This window comes from Chionomys nivalis, chromosome 9, assembly GCF_950005125.1.
Source record: "Chionomys nivalis chromosome 9, mChiNiv1.1, whole genome shotgun sequence".
In the NCBI taxonomy this organism is placed as follows: domain Eukaryota; kingdom Metazoa; phylum Chordata; class Mammalia; order Rodentia; family Cricetidae; genus Chionomys; species Chionomys nivalis.
Genome location: NC_080094.1, coordinates 25223701 through 25248517, shown reverse-complemented (window position 1 = coordinate 25248517; position 24817 = coordinate 25223701). Strand labels below are relative to the sequence as shown.

The 24817-nt window shown below is 49.1% G+C and overlaps 1 protein-coding gene across 1 annotated transcript; it reads left to right on the top strand.

Moving 5' to 3' along the window:
• Positions 1-1732: 1732 nt before the first annotated feature.
• On the top strand, positions 1733-12201 carry LOC130881772 (cytochrome c oxidase subunit 4 isoform 2, mitochondrial). Its single transcript, XM_057781551.1, has 5 exons — positions 1733-1798; positions 2539-2620; positions 4304-4468; positions 7682-7813; positions 11947-12201. The coding sequence occupies exons 2-5, from the start codon at positions 2539-2541 to the stop codon at positions 12081-12083; spliced, it is 516 nt and encodes a 171-aa protein (XP_057637534.1). The 5' UTR covers positions 1733-1798; the 3' UTR covers positions 12084-12201.
• The last annotated feature ends 12616 nt before the right edge of the window (positions 12202-24817 follow it).

Sequence of the window (24817 nt, the reverse complement as noted above, 5' to 3'; positions counted from 1 at the left end):
TGTATTCCTCCCTGTCCTGGTCTGGAAGACACCTGGGTCTTTCTGCCCCCAGGCTTCAACAGGTCAATCCCGATGGCGGGAACCTGACTGGAACCGGATGGTGAGCCCCTAAGAGCAGGAACTCTGTCTGGTCTTGTCACTGTAGAGGTAATGAATGCAGCTGCACTAGGGACATTCTTTCCTTTAAAAAGGAAAAAAAGAAAAAGAAAAAAAAAGTTTTGTTTTGCTTTGAGTGCTAGGATCAAACCCAGAGCCTTCTCTAAGCCTGACAAATACTCTTCATCTGAGTTACTTCTCCCCACTCCCCACCCCACCCCCTTTTTCTTTCTATTTGAAGCAAGATCTTTCTATATAGCTCTTGCTGACCTGGTAATCAATAAGTAGTCCAGCCTGGCCTTGAACTCAGTCAGGTTCTCCAGTGCTCAGAGTGCTGGGATGCTAAGCGTTTGTCTCCGCACCTAGTTCTACTGGCTAAGAGAAGCCTGACTTTGTAGCTCAGACTGGCCTTGAACTCATCAGCAGGTAGGAGTACTTACTGAACTAATTATTCTCTGACCTCTACCTGATCCCCGATCACTATATCACTATGGCATATGCATGCCCTCTCTCTCTCTCTCTCTCTCTCTCTCTCTCTCTCTCTCTCTCTCTCTCTAACACACACACACAAAATAAATAATAATAAATTTATTTCATTATTTATCTTTTTTTGAAACAGGGTCCCTCTACATAGCCCTGGTTGTCCTGGAACTCACTATGTAGACCAGGCTGGCCTTGAACTCATGGATATCCACCTGCCTCTGCTTCCCAAGTGCTGGGATTAAACTGCTTTATTGGCACAGTATCAATGAATAATTCTTTTGTTTGGTTTTGTTTTGGGGGTGGTGCCTCACTCTGTAGCCTTGGCTAGCCTGGAACTAGGTATGTAGACCAGGCTGACTTCCAGTTGCCTGTCTCTTTCTCGGGAGTGCTGGAGTCAGTGAGTAATTATTTTATTGAATGTACCTGAGCTTTTTTCTGGTAATGAAGCTATCACAGACAGTGATGCACAATACACGAGGTAGGAGCTAGCCTTAGGTCTCTCTCATGGGAGAGAAAACGTGCTCAGAGACGTTAGGCCATTTTGTCAGAGTACACAGCTCAGAAGAAAAACCCAGGGGAGGCTTTATCTCTTTTGCTTAGGGACAAGGTTTTGCAGCAAAGCTTGTCCTTGAACTTTGTGATCCTCCTGCCGCCTCCCTCTCTGAATCCTGGGACTGCTGCTGGCCTGCCGGTGAAGAAGCCTTTCTCCTCTCCCCGCACCTCACCCTCTCAGGGTAGAGGGCCGGCGGAGCGCCCACAGTGGTCCTCGAAGGCTGCCTAGGAGAGGAGGCTGGAAAACTAAGACAATTTTATAGTCGCATCTGTAATCTCCGAGCCCAAGCAAGAGGTAGCCAAGTCTCTGTTATCTAGTGCGTTTGAGGCCAGCCTGGGCTACACGAAACCCTGACTCAAAACCACAGCACATTCGTGGTGGGATGAAGGAGAAAGGTGGAGTAGCAGGGACCTCCTGCTCCTCTGCCAGCCGGGGGTCTGAGGAGGTCCCCGCACCGCTGGGGACAGGGCGGGCAGCAGCAACACTCTCTCTTTTCCCGCGCCCCTGGGGACTTGGCTCAGCACAAGCGACAGAGGCGGGACGTTCCCACGTGGGGGTGGCGGGCAGAGGCGGGGCGAGCTCTGGTCCCCTCCGTCCAGTCTTCAATTCCCTGCCAGTCACTCAGCCGGGCAGCTCTGGGTCGCTCCGCTGCCTTCAGTCTGAAAGGTGAGTCCCGTCCGAGGAAAGGGTCGTGGGGGTGAGATGTTCGCGGTGGCCATCCTGAGCCTTTGCCCCATCACCGCACACCCTCCCTTCCTGGGGTCCCCTCACTGTCCCGTTCTGATGCCAGAGACCTAGCCCCAGGCATTCCCTCTTTCCTGGGAAGTGGGGTCTCCTCTTTCCAGAAGACCGGCTGGCCCTTTTCCTAAATGTGTGCCTCGTCCACCCGCTGAGCTAGTTTGGTCCTTGGCCTCAGTTGCCGCTGGGATGCCAGACCCTACGTGTCCGAGTGATGGTAGGGCGCAGCCTGCCCCCTCCTCCTGCAGCAGAGCAGGCAGAACGCACGTAGGCAGTCAATTAAGGAGACCTGGGAGCAAGTCGCGGAGCGTCTGCTCTGAGATCTGGGCCAGCTGCTCTGCGGGGAGGAGGCTCAAGACTTTCCTCTGGGGCAAACAATTTAGTGGGGCTCCCAACCTGGCTGATGTGAGACTGGCAGCAGAGCTCAGGCCCCACCCTCACCCCGAGATCCAAACCGTTCAGACCTTATCCAGAGGTTTGACCTCCTCCGGCTTCTCAAACAATGAATGGAGAACCTAAGAGGGCCCCAAAGATCTAGCGCCTCACCTCCACCCACTGCCACGTATCAGGCAAAGCTGAAGGGGGTCCCTTCCAACCCACCAGCAAAGCAGAATCTGGCCCCAGGGGCAGTCAGAGCCTGTCTCCCGCCCCTGTCTCCCGCCCCACAGATGCTCTCCAGAGCTGCCTGGAGTCTGCTGATCAGGACCGGAGGACTGGGAACTCGAGGGACACACAGCCCAAGAGGCACTGGTAAGGCTCAGATCCAGGTGTCAGCTCTGCTCCAGAGAGCCTTGTTAACTGCCTCCTATCTATCATATCCTGTGATCCTGCGCCTGGAGTCCTGGACCAAGTTCCTCCAGCAAACCGAGTCCCCTGTGGAAGAAGAGAGTAGACCCCTTTATTTCAGGTTTCCTTAGAGCCCACACCTTAGTCCTCTAAGACCTCTGATTCCCAAAGGGGGGAGGTGCTGCAAGGCTGGAGACCCTGAATGCTCCTTTCCAGACCTTGGTGCCAGCACTAGGCAGAAGAGGTCTAAAGCAGGTGAGATTTCTGCCAGATAGCAGAAGGGATCTGCTGATCAGGGGAGTAACGTCAAAGATAACATTGGCTGATCCATTCCTGGGACCCCCGAGCTATGCTAATCACTTTACTTTAGATTTTGCAATAACAGCGTGAGGCAGTGCTGGCTCTGCTTCGTAGATGAACAGCTGGAGCCCAGAGTGCTAGATACTAGATAGGGCGGCACCCAAGACTGGGTATGGTGGCTCACACCTCAATCCGGGTACTCAGGGGGCTGAGGCTGAGGGCTGCCGCACATCTCAAAACAGTTTGGCTGCCGGGCGGTGGTGGCGCACGCCTTTAATCCCAGCACTCGGGAGGCAGAGGCAGGCGGATCTCTGTGAGTTAGAGACCAGCCTGGTCTACAAGAGCTAGTTCCAGGACAGGCTCCAAAACCACAGAAAAAACCTGTCTCGAAAAACCAAAAAAAAAAAAAAAAAAAAAAAAAAACAGTTTGGCTTACGGACTGATTCCCTGTCACAAACAAAAATGACAACAGCAAAGCTGGGCATGGCAGTTCATACTTACAACCCTAGCATTTGAAAGACCGAGGCAGGAGGATCACTGTGGGTTAGAGACAAGACCACCGAGTCATTGCCCAGGCCCTCTCCTTTCATCTAACTTTTTGGACACAGGCTCTCCTGCACCAGCCTGGCCTGGAATTTGCTATGTCGCTGAGGATAGCCTTGAATTTCTTAATCCTTCTGCCTCCACCTCCCAAGTGATGAGATGATGTGCCACCATGCTTCGTGGTGCTGGGAATCAAACCCAGGCCTTCTCACATCCCAGGACTTTCAGCATACTAGGCAAGCACTCTACCCACTGGGCTACATTCTCAGCCCTTCTTCCCCCAGAGAACCTTTGATGTATTATCTGGAAGCTTCCACAGAGGTGAGAGGCTTCTAGAGGAGGCTGTGCAGATGCACTTGCATTCGCTGTGAGTTGTGTCAAGCTGTAGTACACACCCAGCTGTCACGGAAGCCCCATTAGCACATGTAAAGTCACGCCACAGGGTGCTTTATATTTTGCATGGCTGTTTTCCCCTGGATCTCAGCTCCCTCTTTAAGCCCTTCCTCACCCCAGCCTCAGTGGACCTCCTCTCAGGCCTAGATCTTCCCAGAGAATGCAGGGTTTGCAGCAAAGAGGTGGGGACCTGTGCTCCTTGCCTGAATGCTCAGTGTGCTCATCTGTCAAATGGAGATGACCACATCCATCCTCTGGCTCAGAGTGACATGTGGCCTGTGAGCCAGGTCACCTGAAAGCCTTCAACTGACACACAGGGAACAAGAAATGTACCACTTATAACTGAAGTCATGGTTAAAGATAGGTGGTTCTGTTGCAGCCTGGAAACAGCTCCCTCCCTTGTAACTGCAGCTAGCAGCCAGCGGAGGATGAGCCCCTATGTGGACTGCTATGCCCAACGCTCCTATCCCATGCCCGATGAACCCTTCTGCACAGAGCTCACTGAGGAGCAGCGGGCCCTGAAGGAGAAAGAGAAGGGCAGCTGGGCCCAGCTGAGCCAAGCGGAGAAGGTGGCGTGTAAGTATTGGGCCAGGCGACTATCTGACCAAAGAGAAGGGGAAGGCATGGGGCGGGGGGGGGTGTGTGTCCAACTCACCCTTTGTTCACTGAAACCCCATGTCTGAAGCTAGTGACATTGGGGACAGGAGGAGAGTCACTTGGGCTGATCTCACAGTGTAAAACAGGATGTGTCTAAGGTGGGGTATGTCCCAGGGGCTACAGACCCAAAAGAGAGAGAGGGTCTCCAGGAGATCTTTCTGGGGAAGAATAAGAGTGACATGGGGAAGGGTGTCACAGGAGCAGGTGTGGGGGTCCTTACGTCACTAAGTGGGGCACAGAGAGGCAGCTGACATAGTCAGGGAAGAAGGGAGGAGAGCTCTGTGGCCCTGGGCTGATCTGGGCTATCTGGAGCCTCTTGGCCTCCTTTCACAGCTGGGGTGTTGATGTCTCTTACTTCAGGGGGTACTTAATGGGCAGAAGGCAGCGCTGCTCACTCCCTCATTCTTTCTCTCACCGGGCATCTTACTGGCATCTACTACAAAAGCAGGCCCTGGCACGGGTGGGAAGAAGCTGCATCCTTGCCCTGTAAACTTAAATGCTTAGTGCTCTGCCTGGCTCCTTTTCCTTCCTTCCACGCCCGCAACTCCCTTTCCAGTTCCCTCCCCTTCCCCCCCACCTCCCTCTTCCTTCTTCTCTCTTCTCCTCCCTCCTTTCCCGTCTACCCATCTCCCTTCTATATCAGAAAAGGAAGGCCCCTCTTTTCTTCTTTACCCAAATGTCACCACATTAAGTATGTCCCTGTACCCACCATTAACTGGCCAGCAGCTTGTCCCATAGTCGTAGGAAACAGAAGCTCAGGGAGATGACATCACTGGCCAGGCCACACAACTTAGAGTTACTAGCCAGCGGTCAGGACTTGGACCCACACAGAAGACACCAGGGCCATACCACTGCCACACCACACTCTGGGAAGGCTGCTGGGTTACAGGAGGGAGCCAGTGCTCTCAGCAAGCATCAGTGGGGCCTCTTGCCACTGGATCCCCCCTCCCTCACCTTCACCCCACCTCCTTCCTCCTCTGCTTCTGTCTGGGTGGAGAGTCACTGTGGCAGCCAAACTGCCCAGCCCAAGACGGTTCTGCCCAGGAGCCTGTGCCAGCGCTCATTTTCCCTCACATAGCCATTTCAGAGCTATTTAAGGTACAGAGACACAGTGTTCGCATAGGTCACACTCTTAAAGAACTGCAAGAAGGGAGAGGGGCAGGGAAGGCGGGAAGTGGGGAGGGTAGAAAGAAAAAGGAGAAAAGGAAGCAGGAAAAAAAAAGAGGGCAAAGAGGAAGGAAGGGGGGGAGGTCAGCATCCTTCCTGAAGTCCTCCTCAGACCAGGTCTTTGACTCACAGACATTGCTTGTCCCCTCTATTGCTTTTTCATTCTGTGACTCTTGATCTGAGCTTAGGCATCCAGGTGGGTAGTGGGCCATGATGGGCCTGGTCCGTGCATCTCCCGATAGCCATGCCAGAGCCTAGGTAGGCATCCAACTGTGGCTATATTTTGATAATTACTGGAAGGCGCACAACTTAAGCAAAAACAAAGCTTCAAGTTGGCATGGTAGCTGGGTGGTGGTGGCCCATGCCCTTAATCCCAGCACCTGGGAGGCAGAGGTGGGCAGATCTGTGAGTTCAAGGCCAGCCTGATGTATGGAGTGAGTTCCAGCACACCCAAGGCTACTCAGAGAAACTCTGTCTCAAAAAACAAAACAAACCCCCAAAAGAGAGTTTAAGCTGGCAAGGTGACATGTACCTACAATACCAGTCCTGGGAATGGCTGAGGGAGGAGGATTGTGGGTTCAAGGGCAGCCTAGGCTGTGTAGTAAGATTCTTTCCCAAAATAAATGAATGTTTTGTAGTTTTAAATGCATAATGACACAAAACAGAGCCTCCTGTGTACTTCCAGTGATCTCGGTGCTGGGGAGGCGTCGGGGACCAGAAACCTTGTTCTTCTGAGGGTCTGGGGAGCTTGAGTTCTACAAAGCAGGTGATAAAAATTCTCAGTGGGAGACGGGAGGTCAGGGAAGTCCTGATAAAGAATTGTCACATAAAAGCTTATTTTTGTACTTCCATGTCAGAAATGCACCCTCCCTGTTCAGTCAGAATAGACCCAAACCCCATCTTCCCTGGGGCTAGCCAGGTCCTGTGGGATCTGCCTCCTGCTGACACTCCTCTTCCTCAGCCACGCTGCTCTTCCTCGCCCCTTACGCATCTGTTCCTGTCCTGGGCCATTTAATTTAATTTAATTTTTTTATGTTTTAGTTTTTTGAGACAGGTTTTCTCTGTGTTGCTCTGGCTGTCCTAGACCAGGCTGGCCTCAGACTCAGAGAGATCCACCTGCCTATGCCTCCCGAGTGCTGGGATTAAAGGCGTGCGCCACGATCGCCTGGCTTCAGGCCTTTTCTTTTAGGCCACAAACCAGCTCCCAAATCATGACACAGAGACTTATCCTTAGTTTTGAATGCTCAGCCTAGCTTAGTAGGTTTCTGGCTAACTCTTTTAACTTAAATTATCCTGCTTCTCTACCATTTGCCTTTCTCCCTTCTGTATAACTCACTTTCACTGCTGTCTGTGTCTGGCTGGTGTCTGCCTGGCTTTTGGCCCCAGGCATCTCCTTCCTCTTGTTCCTCTTCTTTCTTTTTTTTTTTTTTTTTGGTTTTTCGAGACAGGGTTTCTCTGTGGTTTTGGAGCCTGTCCTGGAACTAGCTCTTATAGACCAGGCTGGTCTCGAACTCACAGAGATCCGCCTGCCTCTGCCTCCCAAGTGCTGGGATTAAAGGCGTGCGCCACCATCGCCCGGCCGTTCCTCTTCTTTCTTAAGCCTGGATATCTCCTATTTACTTTCTCTGCCCTCAGTCCAGCCTATCTTCTCTTCTGCCTAGCAGCTGGCCGGCCATTCAGCTTTTGATTAGACAGGCAAGGTGAGACAGCAGCAACACATCTGTACAGAATTAAACACATGCAGCATAAACAAAGCAACACACCTTTACCCAGTTAAAGATGCTGCCGCATAAACAGGTATAGCTTATCTTTGCCAAGTTAAAAAAAAATATTCCACAAAAGAGGCTGAGTGAACAGCCTATGGCACAAGAAGGGACAGCCAAGGGTTTCGGGGATCAACAGCTGGTTCCAGGGTCCTGGGCATGGATCTGTATAAGTATCCTTCCACATGCTGCCTGTCTCCAGTGTACCGGCTCCAGTTCCACGAAACCTTCGCAGAGATGAACCATCGCTCCAATGAATGGAAGACAGTGATGGGCTGCGTCTTCTTTTTCATCGGCTTCACTGCTCTGGTGATTTGGTGGCAGCGGGTGTATGGTGAGTGTATGAGTCGTTGGCTGGAGGCAGTGAATGCCCTTGTGCTCATAGCTACTGGTTGAGCTTGCTAGGACTCACCTGAAGCATTCTGAAAAGTCTCCGCAGAGGGAGGGTGAAGAACAAAACATGGCCACCTAGGGGGAAGGTAGGGAGGTTAGCTCTCTGGGCATGAGTTTTCTTATCTGCAAAATGGGAATAATAACATCCAGTTCTGTCTGGGCTCTCGGAGGATTTAGTGAGAGGGCTATAGGTTCAGGTGGGTGCATGCATGGTGGCGTTTCTTTTTCTTTTTCTTTTTCTTTATTTATTTATTTTTTATTTTTTTTTATTTTTGAGACAGGGTTTCTCCGTAGCTTTTGGTTCCTGTCCTGGAACTAGCTCTTGTAGACCAGGCTGGCCTCGAATTCACAGAGATCTGCCTGCCTCTGCCTCCCGAGTGCTGGGATTAAAGGCGTGCGCCACCACTGTCCGGCCATGGTGGCGTTTCTGATCGCTGTGTATTAACCATGTGTTTCTTAGCGTACTTTTCAACAGTTGGAAGATACAAATATATTGTCTTTTTCCTTTTTTTTTTTTTTTTTGGTTTTTCGAGACAGGGTTTCTCTGTGGTTTTGGAGCCTATCCTGGAACTAGCTCTTGTAGACCAGGCTGGTCTCGAACTCACAGAGATCCGCCTGCCTCTGCCTCCCAAGTGCTGGGATTAAAGGCGTGCGCCACCACCGCCCGGCTTGTCTTTTTCCTTTTTTTGACAGATTCTCACTATGTAGCCTTGATTGTTCTGGAATTTACTATGTAGACCAGGCTAGTCTCAAACTCACAGAGGTCCATCTGCCTCCCAAGTGCTGGGATTAAAGATGTGCACCACTATGATCAGCTCCTTCTTCTTCTTCTTCTTCTTCTTCTTCTTCTTCTTCTTCTTCTTCTTCTTCTTCTTCTTCTTCTTCTCCTCCTCCTCCTCCTCCTCCTCCTCCTCCTCCTCCTCCTCCTCCTCCTCCTCCTCCTCCTTCTCCTCCTGGTTCTTCTTTAAAGCAGGCTTTACTATGCAGAACAGGTTGACCTCAGACTTGGGATTCTCCTTCCTGAGAATTGGGGTTAGGTATGCAGGACCTAGCTAGGGTTATTCCTCTCTCATAATAAAAGGCCAATGAAACAATCCAGGCCAAGATGGGCACTCACAGACCCTTTGCTTTGTTACACTTAACAGGAAGGGATGCTTGCGCCGGGCGGTGGTGGCGCACGCCTTTAATCTCAGCACTTGGGAGGCAGAGGCAGGCGGATCTCTGTGAGTTCGAGACCAGCCTGGTCTACAAGAGCTAGTTCCAGGATAGGCTCCAAAACCACAGAGAAACCCTGTCTCGAAAAACAAAAAAACAAAAAAACAAAAAAAAGAAGGGATGCTTGCATTTGACGTACAAGATGCTTCTCCATGTCCAGCATCTATTTCTGTTCTATTGGCTACAGATGATAATATGTCCTTGCTTAGCTTAGCTACAGGAGAAACTAGGAAGTTTTTTTGTTTTTGTTTTTGTTTTTAATTTTTTTTGGTAGTGGCAAGTGGATGGGTCTCTGACATTGACAACAGTCTACAGAGTCTCTAGACAGCAGCCTGTAGAGTGAGTTCCAGGACAATCAGGGCTACACAGAAAAACCCTGCCTCAAAAACCAGCCAACCAAATAAATAAGTGGATGAATGCAAGGTCTTACTCTTTAGGCCGCTGTCTTAGCCACTGTTGTATTTTGTATTGCTGTGAAGAGATGCATGGCCTCAGCAACTCTAACAAAAGCAAGCATTTCTTTGAGGCTGGCTTACAGTTTTAGAGGTTTAGTCCATCGCCGCCGTGGTGGCACACATGGTGCTAGAGGAGTAGCTGAGAGTTCTACATCTAGATCAGTGGGCGGAAGGAAGAGAGAGTGACACTGGGCTTAGTTTGGGCTTCTAAAACCTCAAAGTCCACACCCCCCCCCCCAGTGACACCCTTCCTCCAACAAGGCCACACCTCTTAATCCTTTTCAAATAGTGGCATTCCCCAATGACTCAGCATTCCAATATAGGAGCCTATGGGAGGCCATTTTGTGTTCAAACCACCATGTCCAGGACGATGGGAAACTCACCAAGGAGCCTAGTTTGGCTTTAAACTCGCAGCAGTTGTTTTGCTTTGAAATTTTGAGTGCTAGCATTACAGACGTGAGTCGCCATGCCCGGGTTGTGGGTTGTTTTTTGTTTGATCATTTGTTTGTTTTGAAGGTGGGCCATTCCTTTCTTTCTTTTAAAGTTTATTTACTGTGGAGGTCAGAGGACAGCTTTTGGGAGTCAGTTGTCAGGCCTGGTGGCAAGCACATTTACCCATTAAGCCATTTTGCCAGCCCTTTGTTTGAGTATTTATTTATTTTAGACAAGATCTCATTATGTGCTCCTGGCTGATTTGGAACTCTCTGTGTAGACCAGACTGACTTTGAGTTGACAGAGATCTGCCTGCCTCTCCTTCTGCCTCCCAAATGCTGGCAGTAACCTGCTGTGATTTTTCTTGTAAAATCTGGATGGGAATTCCTGTCCTGTACAAACATGAGAAGGGAAGGTCTTTAGGGAAAGGTCTAGCTCAGGGTTTGCTGTGTCCTAGGAGCCATCCTTGTCTACCTCTGGATAGAGACAGTGATGAGGTTGGGAGGTGGCTCACTCAGAAAAGTACTTGCCTTGAAAACATGAGAACGTGAGTTTGGATTCCTAGCATCAGCCCCACTCCCAGCATAAAAAGCAGGTATGTTAGGCCAGAGAGATGGCTCAGCAGTTACACTGGCTGCTTTTCCAGAGGACCTGGATTTATTCCCAGTACCAACATGACAGCTCACAACTGTCAGGAACAGGGGATATGACACCCTTTGCTGGCCTGCTCAGGCACCAGACACATGGTGCACATACATACATGCAAGCAGAACACATGAAATAATAGTAATATTAATAATTGTGTTGAAGTTGGGATGTGATGGGGCACTGGGGAGGTAGAAACAGTAGGATCCCTGTAGCCAGTTTAGCTGAGCAGTGAGCGCCAGCATCAGTGAGAAACCCTGCCTCAAAAACTAAGACGAGCGACCATGCCTTCAGTTGAGTTCAGTTCCCAGGAGCCCCATGGTGGAAGGCGAGAACCTCCTCCTCACACCTCCAGGCGTGCACCATAGCTCACTCCACTGTGCATACCCCCACCACGAAATGAATGAAGGGGGAAAGTTAAGTACCAGGGACAGAGGCTAGGCTAAGAGGGTCCACAGGTAAGGGTCTCTCAAGTCCCTCCCTCAGGGTCCAGTCTTTGGGTGAAATGCTGTTCTCCTCTGGTATTTATTATCACTATGTAGCCCAGGCTGGCCTTAAGCTCTCTATCCTCCTGCCTCAGCTCTCCCAGTACTGGGATTACAGGCCTCCACCACCGTCCAGCTCATATCCTGGTTTGTGAAGTCAGTGGTGTCTGCTTACCTTTGCTCCTAATTACCCCACCGCCCACCCAGCTGCAGGACACAGAAGGAGCCCCCTCTCCCTTCCTGTCTAGTGGGAGGCCATAGCCAGTGCTTCCTATCTGTCCAGCCAGAGAGATGCCCAGAACCTCACAAGTACTCATACTCCGTTTCCATCCCCAGCCAGACAGAGCCTACTCCTGGCAGGAGAGGAAGGCGAGGCTCAGAGAAGTGAAGTAACTTGTTCGAGGCCACACAGTAGAGGTGGCGGGGCTGTGGGCAGCACACATTGTCGTCATGTTAGTCTGCCACTGGTCACAGAGAGAAGTGAGGAAGTAGATTCACTGAGGGGAAGGAGTGAGTCTAAGGGAAACTGGCAGCAAAGCCCTGGTCCTGGACTGTCTGGAGAGCCCGGTGGTGCACACCACTAATCCCAGCCCTGGGAAGGCAGTGACAGTAGCAGCTCTGTGAGTTCAAAGCCAGGCTGGTCTACATAGTGAGTTCTAGGACAACCAGAGCTACAGAGTAAAATCCTTTTTCGAAAAGACTGAGACAGAAACAGAGGGGTGGGGGAAGAGCCTGGAACCCCTCATTGCAGGGGACCCTGACAGTGTTACTGTAGCGCGGGGCTCAGAGGGAATGTGACTGGGACCTGGGCTGCTGCTGTCTCACCGTTGTTGTCCCTGCAGTGTTCCCTGAGAAAGTTATCACCCTGACGGAGGAGCGGAAAGCCCAGCAGCTCCAGCGCCTCCTGGACATGAAGAGCAACCCCATACAGGGTCTGGCTGCCCACTGGGATTACGAAAAGAAAGAGTGGAAAAAGTGAGCTGTACCACTCATCAGTCGCTTGCCCTAGTGAGACCACCCTGGTGCAAAGCCTGAAGCCCAGAGCCTCCTCCTCTCCTCCCCCCCCTCTTCCCTTTGCTCCAATAAAGCAGCCTGGTTTTTCTGCCTGCAAACTCTCCTTGGACTATATATGGTCTCCAAATTTACCCAGTGAGATGGGGGCTGGAACAATTCACGGAGGGTTTCCTGGAAATGTGTGCTGAGGACCTTAGGGCAGCTTGGAGGAAGGAGAGAAAACATTCTTCAAGGGAGGGAAGGCAGTAGCAAAGGCAAAAACACTCCCCCCCCAGACAAGGTTTCTCTGTGTAACAGTCCTAGCTGTCCTAGAACTTGCTCTGTTGACCAGGCTGGCCTTGAACTCACAGAGATCCACCTGCCTCTGCCTCCTGAGTGCTGGAATTAAAGGCGTGCGCCACCACCGCCCGGCAGAAACAGTCTTTTATTCAGTCAGTTAATCAGTCTTAGTACTGGTGTACTTAGTAGTATGATTCTGGGCTCTGGGGATGCTGCAGTGTCCAAGACGGCTTCACACAGGAGACTTTTCTCCTGTGGAGCCCAGTGCAAACGTGAATAATGAATAATAGCAACAAATACTGTGTGACAGGAGGTAAGTGCCACAGAGAAAGCAGGAGAGAGTGAGTCTGGGAAGCAGGTGAAGAGCCTCTTAAAGGAAGTGGCACCTCTGAAGAGGGCAGAGTGGAGTCGGGAACAAACCTTGCATGGAAGGTGGAGGCTGGGCAGCATGTAGCCTTGTGCTGCCTCCCTTACCTGTGTGCGAGGCCACGAGTTTCATCTCTGGCATTGCAAAAGAAAAAAAAATAGGCTAACAAGTACAGAAACCGTGAGGTGGAATCTGCTCTGCCCATCTGAACTTCAAGGAGACCACCATGACTGAAGAAATCCTGGAGTGGAGGGGAGAAGAAGGGAGCGGAGATGTGTATGTTGGAAGAGAGCCCGTCTCGTGCTGGGGAACAGTGTACACAGGGCCCATCTGGATTATGGTCCAAGCATGGGGGGGCTTTCATATTTGGGATCTCTGAGGGTCTTGTCAAGAAGGAATTAGTCACATGATGAGATCTGGGGAGTAATGACTGTGCAGGAATGGAGGGGGAGAGAATGCCAATCCCTTAGTCTGACGCCTGGGAAGGAGAGCAGGAGCGCAGGAGGTGGGGCAGTCTGGAGCCTTCCGTGTTCAGTCCGGAGAAACTACACAGGGGTTAAAATGGACCAATTGGACTGAGGCTGTGGCTCAGTGGTGGAGAGCCTGCTGAGCATTGCAAGGCCCTGGCTTCAAATTCTAGTAGTACCAAAAAGAAAAAAATAATCAGGGTCTGATTAGTACAGAAAAAGATCAAGCTTACACCGAAAGGTAACAAAGACACAAAGGAATTTAAAAGTTCCCTAGGGTCCCGGTGGCGGTGGTGGTGCACCCCCTTAATCCCAGCACTAGGGAGGCAGAGGTAGTTCAAGGCCAGTCTGGTCTACAGAGTGAGTTACGGGACTGCCAGGGCTACATAGAGAGAGACCCTATCTTAAAAAAACAAAAGTTCCCTAGGGGAACTCCAAGGAAGCAGGTGCTCCCCAAGGAGGGGTTCAGATATCTTAGGAGTATGAATGTAGAGAAGTTGCAAGGGTGCCCGGCTACAGCTGTTCGGTATTCATGGGCAGTAGAGCAACCGCGGCTACAGGGGCTGAGGCCGGTGGCTGGTGGAACAAGGCGGAAGTGAGACCTCTACCTAGGGAGGACTGCAGGAGGCCTCGAGGGCGCTGACAGCTGCTCCACCCTGTGGCTGGGGTGATGATCTCTAGAGGACACACAGGCGAGAATCCTTTCTACCCACGGTGCTCCCTCCGGCGCCCTCTACCGGCAAAGCCCCGCACCATCAGGTCCTGAGAGCCGGCCCGACGTCAATTCCTGGAGGTCCAGCCAGTACTGAGGAAAGTACTCCAATCCCAGCATCTGCCCAACGCCCCATTAATGTTTGTTCTTCCGTTCGTTCATCTGTTCGTTAGTTCGTTTGAAATACGGGTTCTTTAAGTGACTCTGGCTGGCCTCGAACTCATGGTAATCTTTCTGTTCTACCTGCCTAATACCGGGGTTATAGGCATGTTATGAATGTGTCCCATTCTCTCTCTCTCTCCTTTCCTCTTTCTTTCTTTTTTTTTTTTTTTTGGTTTTTCAAGACAGGGTTTCTCTGTGGTTTTGGAGCCTGTCCTGGAACTAGCTCTTGTAGACCAGGCTGGTCTCGAACTCACAGAGATCTGCCTACCTCTGCCTCCCGAGTGCTGGGATTAAAGGTGTGCGCCACCACCGCCTGGCTTCCTTTCCTCTTTCTTTCCCTCCCTTCCCACCTCTGTCTATTTTGGCAGGGTCTTGCTATAGAGCCCAGGCTGGCCTCAGACTGACTCACAGAGGCGCCTGACTCAGTCTTCTGGGCAAGTGAGGGAGTGAACGTGAAGCTGAGGTAGCCGAGTGCAAGCTGATATATGGCATCGATAGACAATCTTGGGAAGACCAAAGGGGCCCTGGAGAACACAGTGTGCAGTAGAAGAGTCCTGCCTCTGATGCCATTTGCCTTGGATAACATTGTCCCACTAGCAACGCCATGGGTCAGTCCTCAGCGGGGGCAGCCCAAGAAGACGTGACCAGGAGCACTGCAGAGATCTGAATACTGACCCTTTCTTTCCCGCCCCACCTTCTCCAGACAGTTTTGTTTTCTTTCTTGTTTGGCTTTGTTTTGTCTTACCGCTTGGCCTTGACTGGCCTGTACTTATCCTGGAGACCAGGCTGGCCTTGAACTCAGAATCCTCTCACCTTGCCTTCTGGAATGCTAAGAGCAAAGGTAATGCACCACCATGCCTGTCCCAGACAGGGTTACGGGAAACTCTAGCCCACCCAGCTAGTCTTAAACTTACTGTGAGGCTGAGGATGGCCTTGAACTTCTGACACTGTGGTGTGGTTACAGTTGTGTTCCACCACCCCTGGCTTTATGACTACCCTTCTGAAGACAGATTCGAGCAATGCACCTCCACACACACCCTCCCACGGCGATGGAAGAATTTAGGGGAACAGTAACAACAATATTCATTCAACCAACAAATTGGCCTACTGACCAGATCCCAGGCTGGGGGGTGCAATGAATGAGGTCTCGTACTTACTAGGGTTATTAATTCTGGTATTGTGAATCTGAAAGTTGGGAATGGGAAAAGGAACATTAATCAGCTGTCTGCCTAGTAAATCAGATTACGAAGGAGTGCCAAAAAAAAAAAAAAGTGGTATCTGGATGGCCAATCAGGGGCCTAGCCTGGAGGGCTTCCCTGAGGAATTGTCCTCCGCCACGAAAGATGACCAGATGCAAGCGGTGAAAGAGGCTAGGTGAGAGAGTCATGCGCAAAGGCCCCGTGGCAGTGAGGGCTCTAAAACGTTAGGGACCTAGAGACAGCCAGTGGGAAGGAGATGGGACAGGAAAGGCAGGGGAGCAGACTGTCACCACCCCCAGCACGGTTCTGCTACTTCCGCTGAACAGGAAAGCATGGGAGGAGCCAGCAGAGGAGGCGTTGGTGTGAGTCCCGCCTACCACTCACTGCCCCCAGGCCATCAGCTCCTGAGTAGAGAGGATGGGTGGGTGGAACCCACAGGTGGGAGGAATGTGGTAGGAATTCCAGAAATGTTCTGGAGCTGCAGGCAAGGTGGTTTCTGACGGTGGTGGTCACTGGAGCAGGGAGAGTTTGGGAGGCTGAGGCAGGAGGTCCGAAAGTTCAAAGTCAGCCTGGGCTTTATGGTGAGACCCCCGCCTCCAGTAAGGAAGAAAGAAAGCTAGTTTGGGGTACCATATATTTGCCGGCCAGTTTTAACCTTGCTTCTTGGGCAGCCGTGTGACGCAGCTGAACACGTTTAACGTGCTGACAGTAAAATTGGTTTGTTTAGTAAATTATGAAGGAGTGGTGTTTGCTGGGCAGTAGAGAAAATTGCCAAAATCGGTTCCGGGAAAACTGAATGCTCTCCTTCAGTCTTGTTCCTACAGGAATGCTGGGTGTGGCTCAGTGGAGGCTGGATTAGAATGCCCCACACACACAAAAAAAAAAAAGAGAAGCAAGCCTATGCATAGACAACCAACATCTTAGAGCTTTTGTCTCCCCCTGCCACCCTGCCTTCATGGGTCACTGTTTCGCTTTATGGGGGCAGCCATGACAGTAATCCACAGGCTGGGTTTAAACAACAGAAATTTATATTCTCACTGTTCTCAGAGCCAGAAGCCAGGGATCATGGAGTCGGCAAGGCGGCTTCTCCCCAAGTCCAGCTCTGTGTCTTGCACCCAGTCGTCCTTGCTGTCATATGTGTGTGAACAGCTCTGCTGCCCCTGAGTCCTGCTCTCCACTTCTCACACGAACACGAAGCAGATTGAATGGATTGGAGTGTAGCCCTTGGGGCTCTCTTGAGCTACTTCATTTGAATTTAGGGTCTGGCAATGTCCAGATTAGCTGCGGAGTTACCATCCTCCTGCCTCAGCCATCTGCGTGTTGCTGGCATGTGTCACCATGCTTGGTTACTTAGGTACTTGGGAACCTTATTTTATTTTATGAATTTTTATATGTGTATGTTTACATGTCTATTACATACGAGTGCAGGATTAAAGATGTGTACCACCACTGCCCAGCACATCTTGATGTGTGTGGGTGCTGGGAACCAAACTCTGGTCCCTGGAAGAGCAGCGATGCCATCTCTCACCTAAGGTTGTAGGACTTGTTGTTGGTGTTGGTTTGTGTTGTCATTGTTGAGACAGGTCTCAGGTAGGCTGACCTGGAACCTGGAACTCAATAGATGACCTTGAACTTTTGATCCCCCTGGTTCTACCTCCTAGGTGCTGGAATTACAGGTCCACACTATCACCTCAGCACCTGTGGTACTGGAGCTGAAGCCCAGGGTACTGTGCATATGAAGCAAGCATTCCTTTCAATCTATCTATCTATCTATCTATCTATCTATCTATCTATCTATCTATCTATCTACCTACCTATCTATCTACCTACCTATCTATCTACCTACCTACCTATCCTACCTATCATCTATCTATCTGTCATCTATCAATCATCTACCTAACATCTATCAATCAATCTATTTATCTACCTAACATCTATCAATCAATCTATTTATCTATCTATCGTCTGTCATTTATCAATCATCTACCTATCATCTATCAATCTATCATCTATGTATCTATCTACTCTATCTATCTATGTATCTATCTATCATCTATGGGGAAGAGGGTTGTTGCATGTGTCATGGCTCCTGTGTGCAGGTCAGAGGACAACTTGTGGGAAATAGTTCCCTCCTCCCACCCTGGGAGTTCCAGGATTGAACTCAGGTCATCAAGCTTGGAGGTACAGATTTTTACCTGCCAAGCCATCTCGCTGGCTCAAGGCAAGCCCTTCTACATCTGAGCTTTCCTTATCTACAGATGCAGTCACACTCTGAGGTGCTGAGGGTTAGAAGTTGAATATATGGATCTGAGGACATAGCTGGATTCAGATTTATTTCATGTGGGCACCTCGGGCATCTTCTCACAGCGGGAGACTCGAGGAGGCAGAGGAATGAGTAGGGGCACTACTCGAAGAGTTTCCTGGAAACAGATGTAGAATTTTGTTTGTTTTCTTGGTTTTCTGCAGGCAACAAACCAGCCCAGAACCTCATGGATCTGTGGCGTGGACATGGTAGAAATAAAGCTGCAACACCTCTTTTTTTATTATTTATTTCCTTATTTTTATCCAAAACCGTGGGTGGAAGTACACGTCAGGCAATGCCACCTCTCAGATGGCTCAACTATGTTCATAGCATCATTGTTTGTCATAGCCAGAACCTGGAAACAACCTAAATCCAAATGCCCCTCAACTGAAGAATGGATAAGGAAAATGTGGCACATTTACACAATGGAGTACTACATAGCAGAAAAAAACCAACATCTTGAATTTTGCAGGAAAATGGATGGAGCTAGAAAACATTATTTTGAGTGAGGTAACCCAGACACAGAAAGACAGTTATCACATGTACTCACTCATAAATGGTTTTTAAACATAAAGCAAAGAAAACCAGCACACAAATCACAATCCCAGAAAACCTAGACAACAATGAGGACCCTAAGGGAGACATACATAGATCTAATCTACATGGAAAGTAGAAAAAGACAGAATCTCCTGAGTAAATTAGGAGCATGGGACCTTGGGAGAGGGTTGGAGGGGAGGGGAGAGGCAGGGAGGGGAGCAGAGAAAAATGCAGAGTTCAATAAAAATTTTAAAAAAAAAAGAAGCTAGAGTTAATAAGCCATGCAGTGATTTAAATAATATAGTTTCTGTGTGATTATTTTGGTTCTGGGTGGCCAGGACGAACAAGTGATCTTCCTCCAACATGGATCAGTAGTTAAGAGCACTGGTTGCTCTTCTAGAAGACTGGGGTTCAATTCCCAGCACCTGTGTTGCAACTTACACCCATCTGTAACTCCAGTTCCCTGGGATTTGATGCCCTATTTAGACCTCTGCAGGCACTAGTGTACAGAGACATACATTCAGGAAATACACCCACGGATACAAAATAATAATAAAAATAAAAGAATTGTGGCCATCTACTTGTTGGACTAACAAGCAGTGACTTCATTCAGGCTCCTCCTGCAGCTGCAGTCTTTAGTCTTGGGGCTTGGGCCAAGCCTTGTGACAGGACTGAGGAGCTAACTGTAGCTTAAGATGCCAAGAAAACACAAGGTTACCAAGAGTAGGATAGAAGAAACACACTTCGCTCCAGTGAGCACAGCAGTAGGTCAAGGTAACCTTGTATTACTGTCTGGGAAAAACATTTCTTAAACGATCAACTGTATCCACAGAAGAGCCAGTCAGTCAGAGTCTGACTCACTGGGCAGAAAGCAAAGGAGACGGACTATGAAGACAGTGGTCCAGTCTTCGCCCCCATTTCACTACTCAGAACCTCAGCTCTCTACAGACTCTCCTAGAGGTACATTGTTTTTTGTTTTGTTTTTTTGTTTTTTCAAGACAGGGTTTCTCTGTAGCTTTGGAGCCTGCCCTGGAACTAGCTCTTGTAGACCAGGCTGGCCTCAAACTCACAAAGATCCTCCTGCCTTCACCTCCCGAGTGCTGGGATTAAAGGTCTATGCCACCACCGCCCGGCTAGAGGTACATTGTTAGCCATGTGTGATGGCACAAGCTTTTAATCCCACCCCTCAGGAAGCAGAGGTAAGAGGTTCTAGCTGTGGATTCCCTGGTCTACGTAGCAAGTTCCATGCCAGACAGAGCCACATAGGGAGACCCTATGTCAAAACAAAACAAACTAACCTGCTCATCTCCTAGCCAAGAAGCACAAAAGGAAGAATGGGGGCTGGGATGCAGCTCCAGTGGTAGAGTTCTTGTCTAGCAAACGCGAAGTCCTAGCTCGAGCCACAGCACTTCTTAAACCTGGGAAAAGTGGTGCATACTCCTGCAATCATGACACCCAGGGAGCTGGCAGGAGATTCAGAAGTTCAAGGTTATTCTCAGGTAACTTAGGAAGTTAGAGGCCAGCCTGGGCTACAGGGACTCTATCTCAAAACAAACAAAACCTACAACAAGAAGGAAGGAAGGAAGGAATGGAGGGAGGGAGGGAGGGAGAGAGAGGGGGAGAGAGAGAGAGAGAGAGAGAGAGAGAGAGAGAGAGAGAGAGAGAGAGAGAGAGAGAGAGAGAGAATGGGAGAATGGGAGAATGGGAGAATGGGAGAATGGTCAGGAATTCCATAACCACCTTGAGGTCACACCCCAAAGACCTAAAAGTTCCATTACTTCCTAGCAGTACTGCCCTGGGGATGGGTCCTTTGCTGCCAGGACCTTTTGAGAGGTTCCAGATCAGAGCCACAGCTCTTGGTCATAGTCTTCCCCGCTTCACTATACCACTTAGCCCACTTGGGGAGAACCTGGCGATTTGATAGGCTACCTGACAACTCTGGTAGGGTGATTATTTGCCAGGCGAGTTCTTGAGCATTTTATAATCATTACATCTGTAAAGCTACCACGCATGGTCGGTGTAGCCATCATGGCCTACCGTCTTTTGTAGTCTCTGTCCTGGGGAAGAACCAGGGTCCTACGCATGCCAGCAAGCACTCTTGTTACTGAGCTCTAGTTCCACCTCCACTTCCACGTTTTAGGGGGAGGCAAGGTCTTGAGTTTGTTAGGCTGGCCTTAAATTTATAATCCTCGTGCCTCAACCTTCCAGGCGCCAGGATTACAGCTATAAACTGCCATGCCAGGCCCCCCATTTATCAAGTAAAAGAACCCTGGCACCTAGAATGTCTTACTTACCCCAGCCCATCTGTTGTCAGTCTTGCTCCCAAATATCACACTGTTCTTCTCTCCCTGGGCACAACCAAAGATGGGTTCCTCTCTTCAGGCCGTGTCACTCAGCGGTCAGCTGTGCAGTGTGGCCATCCTTCCTTGTAGTTTGTCTACAGGTGGCTTGGCACAAAGTCCAGTATAAAACTGACCTGCTTGGACTGTAGAGATGGCTCAGTGGTTAGGAGCACTGGCTGCCCTTACAGAAGACTCAGGTTCAATTGCCAGGGCCCACATACCTTACACTTAATCACCTGCAACTCCAGTCCCAGAGGATCTCATGCCCTCTTCTGGTCCCTTCAGCCACTGCACATAGACATGCATGCAGGCAAAACAACCCATAAATATAAAATAAAAATTAAAATAAAAAATTTTATGTTTGTGGAATGTGTATTTAGATCTGTGTGTGCTTGTGCTAAGGCCAGAAGAGTATATTAACAAGGAAAGGTACAGGCACTCCTAATTTTTTTTTTTTTGAGACAGGGTTTCTCTGTGTAACATCCTGGCTGTCCTGGAACTCACTTAGTAGACCAGGCTGGCCTTGAACTTAGAGATCTGCCTGCCTCTGCCTCCCGAGTGCGGGAATCAAAGGCATGCTCCAGCCAGGCGGTGGTGGTGCACGCCTTTAATCCCAGCACTTGGGAGGCAGAGGCAGGTGGATCTCTGTGAGTTCGAGACCAGCCTGGTCTACAAGAGCTAGTTCCAGGACAGGCTCCAAAACCACAGAGAAACCCTGTCTCGAAAAACCGAAAAAAAAAAAAAAAAAAAAGGCATGCTCCATCACCCAGCTACACACACCAGATTTTTATGTTGGAACTAGAGATTTAAACTCAGGTCCTCATGCTTATATAGCAAACTCTCCAATGTCAGAGTCATTTCCCCAGACTTCCCTACATATAATTTCTTTCTTTTTTTTTTTTTTTTTTGGTTTTTCGAGACAGGGTTTCTCTGTGGTTTTGGAGCCTGTCCTGGAACTAGCTCTTGTAGACCAGGCTGGTCTCGAACTCTCAGAGATCCGCCTGCCTCTGCCTCCCAAGTGCTGGGATTAAAGGTGTGCGCCACCACCCAGCATAATTTCTTTAAAATATTTTTACTACATCTATTTACTTATTTGGTTGGTTGGTTGGTTGGTTGGTTGGCTTTTTGAGACAGGATTTCTCTGTCTAACGAACAGCCTTGGCTTTCCTGGAACTTACTTTGCAGACCAGGCTGGCCTCGAACTCACAGAGATCTGTCTGCCTCTGCTTCCTAAGTGCTGGGATTAAAGGCATGGGCCACTACACCCTGCCGACATCTATTTACGTGTGAGGATATACAAGTGCCACGGTGCACGTGCCGGGGTCAGAGGCCAATTTTGCAGTAGTGCGTTCTCTCCCTCCACTGAATTCAGATTGTCAGGCTTGGCAGCAAGCTCCCTTACTCAATGGGTCATCTTGTTACTATTCCCTGTCGTTATTGTTGCAATGCAGCAGTAGCAGCTTTGGGGGGTGGGGGTATTTGCTTTTTACATTAGTTGAACTTGAGCCTGACCTGGGGACTTCCTGAGGAGGGTCACTTGAACAGTCAGTGCAAAAGTCCTGCAATGGACAGGCTACCACATTAAGTTTATATTACTTTCTATTTATTTCCAGAAAACTCTATTCTTACTTTACATCCACATTCTTAGTACCTGAAGATTTTTTTTTTTTTGTTTTTTTCGAGACAGGGTTTCTCTGTGGTTTTGGAGCCTGTCCTGGGCCACCACCGCCCAGCTAGTACCTGAGGATTTTAAGAATGGTGTGGTGGCGCACGCCTTTAATCCCAGCACTTGGGAGGCAGAGGCAGGCGGATCTCTGTGAGTTCGAGACCAGCCTGGTCTACAGAGCTAGTTCCAGGACAGGCTCCACAGCCACAGAGAAACCCTGTCTCAAAAAACCAAAAAAAAAAAAAAGAATGGTGTTTTCAAATTGTAAGATCATCTTGCTAAAATTTTGTAATATGGCCCTTAAATTCCTTAAGAACTCACAAGGGCCTTTTTTTTTTTTTTTATTGTGTATACAATATTCTGTCTGTGTGTCTGCCTGTAGGCCAGAAGAGGGCATCAGATCTCATTTCAGCTGGTTGTGAGCCACCATGTGGTTGCTGGGAATTGAACTCAGGACCTTTGGAAGAGCAGGCAATGCTTTTAACCGCTGAGCCATCTCTCCAGCCCCACAAGGGCCTTTATAGTGAAATTATTCAAGCTAATTATTCATGTGTGAGCCTATTGAAATGACTTCTTATATAATTCAGGCAAGAATGAATACTTTATGTGCTCAGCTCTCAAACATCAATTTAGTAAAAAATCAAAGAATATGTAACACTCAGTTCACATATATTCATTTCTTTCTTTTTGTTGTAGGTATTGAACCTATGGGGCTGATGGCCAGCCACACCTTTAATTCCAGCACTTGGGAGGCAGAGGGAGGTGTAACATGAGGGCCTGCTAGTTGGGGTTTCTGTCCTGCCCTGTTCCCACAGCCAGCAAGTCCAAAAAAAAAATCACACAGAGGTCTCCATAAGATTATAAACTGATTGGCCCATTAGCTCAGGCTTTGTATTGGCTCTTGTAGCTTATATTAACCCATTATTCTTATCTATGTTAGCCACATGGCTCAGTACCTTTTTCAGCAGAGCAGGTCACATCCTGCTTGTCAGTGATCTGGGCAGGACTGGGAGCAATGGGTTTCCTCCTTCCCAGAATTTTCCTGTTCTCATCGCCCCACCTCTACTTCCTGTCTGGTTGACCCACCTCTACTCACTGCCTGATCAATCAATGTTTATTTAAAACATGATTGACAGAATACAGACAATTCTCCCACACCAGGGAGGGATCTCTGTGATTTAGAGGCCCATGTGGTCTACAGAGCAAGTTCCAGGACGGCCACATTTACCATAGTGAGATCCTGTTTGGAAAATGAAAGTGAGGGTAAAGAGGGGGGGATGGACACACACACACCAAGGGCATTGGAAGCGCCTAAGCAAGCGCTCTGCAATGAAGCTACAACCTACATCTTAGCTGTTTTTCTCTCCTTTCTTATCCTTTTGTTTTGGGTGGTTTGAATGAGAATGGCTCCCATAAGCTCACATTTGAATGCTTGGTCCCAGTTGAACCATTTGAGAAGGATTAGGAGGTGTGGCCTACTTGAAGGAAGCATGTCACTGGGGGTGAGCTCTGGGGATGTTCTATCGGGAACTCACCAAGGCCAGCTGGCCGGGGACTGAAAAAGCATGGGACAAAACCGGTCTCGCTGAACATAATGGACAATGAGGACTACTGAGAACTGAAGAACAATGGCAATGGGTTCTTGATCCTATTGCACGTAATGGCTTTGTGGGAGCCCAGGTAGTTTGGATGCTCACCTTAATAGACCTGGATGGAGGTGGGTGGTCCTTGGACCTCCCACAGGGCAGAGAAACCTGCTTGCTCTTTGGGCTGAGGAGGAAGGAAGACTTGATTGGGGGAGGGGGAGGGAATGGGAGGTGGTGGTGGGGAAGAGGCAGAAATCTTTAATAATTAAATAAATTAATAAAAAAAAAAAGCACACAGAAGGCCCAGTGTCTCTCCCTCTGCCCAATACCAGGAGATTAGGATATAAAGTCCTCAGCTACTGCTCCAATGTCCTGCCTGTCTGCTCCTGGCCATGATGACAATGAATTAGTTCTCTAAAACTGTAAGCAAGTCCCCAGTAAAATGTTTTTTCTCTTTTTGGAGGTGTCAGGGGGAGACGACTGGAGAGTTGACAGTGGTTAAGAGTACCTGTTCTTTTTGTTGTTGTTGATTTTTATTGAGCTCTACGTTTTCCTCTGCTCCCCTCACTGTCTCTCCCCTCCTCCATTCAATCCTCCCTTAAGGTCCCCATGCCCCCAATTTACTCAGGAGATCTCATCTTTTTATACTTTCTACTTCCATGTAGATTAGATCTATGTAAGTCTCTCTTAGTGTCCGCATTGTTGTCTAAGTTTTCTGAGATTGTGGTTTGTAAGGCTGGCTTTCTTTGCTATATATTTAAAGACTACCTATGAGTGAGTACATGTGATAATTGTCTTTCTGTGTCTGGGTTACCTCACTCAAAATAATGTTTTCTAGCTCCATCCATTTTCCTGCAAAATTCAAGATGTCATTTTTTTCTGCTGTGTAGTGCTCCATTGTGTAAATGTACCACATTTTCCTTATCCATTCTTTGGACAAAGGGCATTTAGGTTGTTTCCAGGTTCTGGCTATGACAAACAAAGCTGCTATGAACATAGTTGAGCACATGCCTTTGTGGCATGATTGAGCATCCTTTGGATATCTACCCAAAAGTGGTATTACTGGGTCTTGAGGAATGT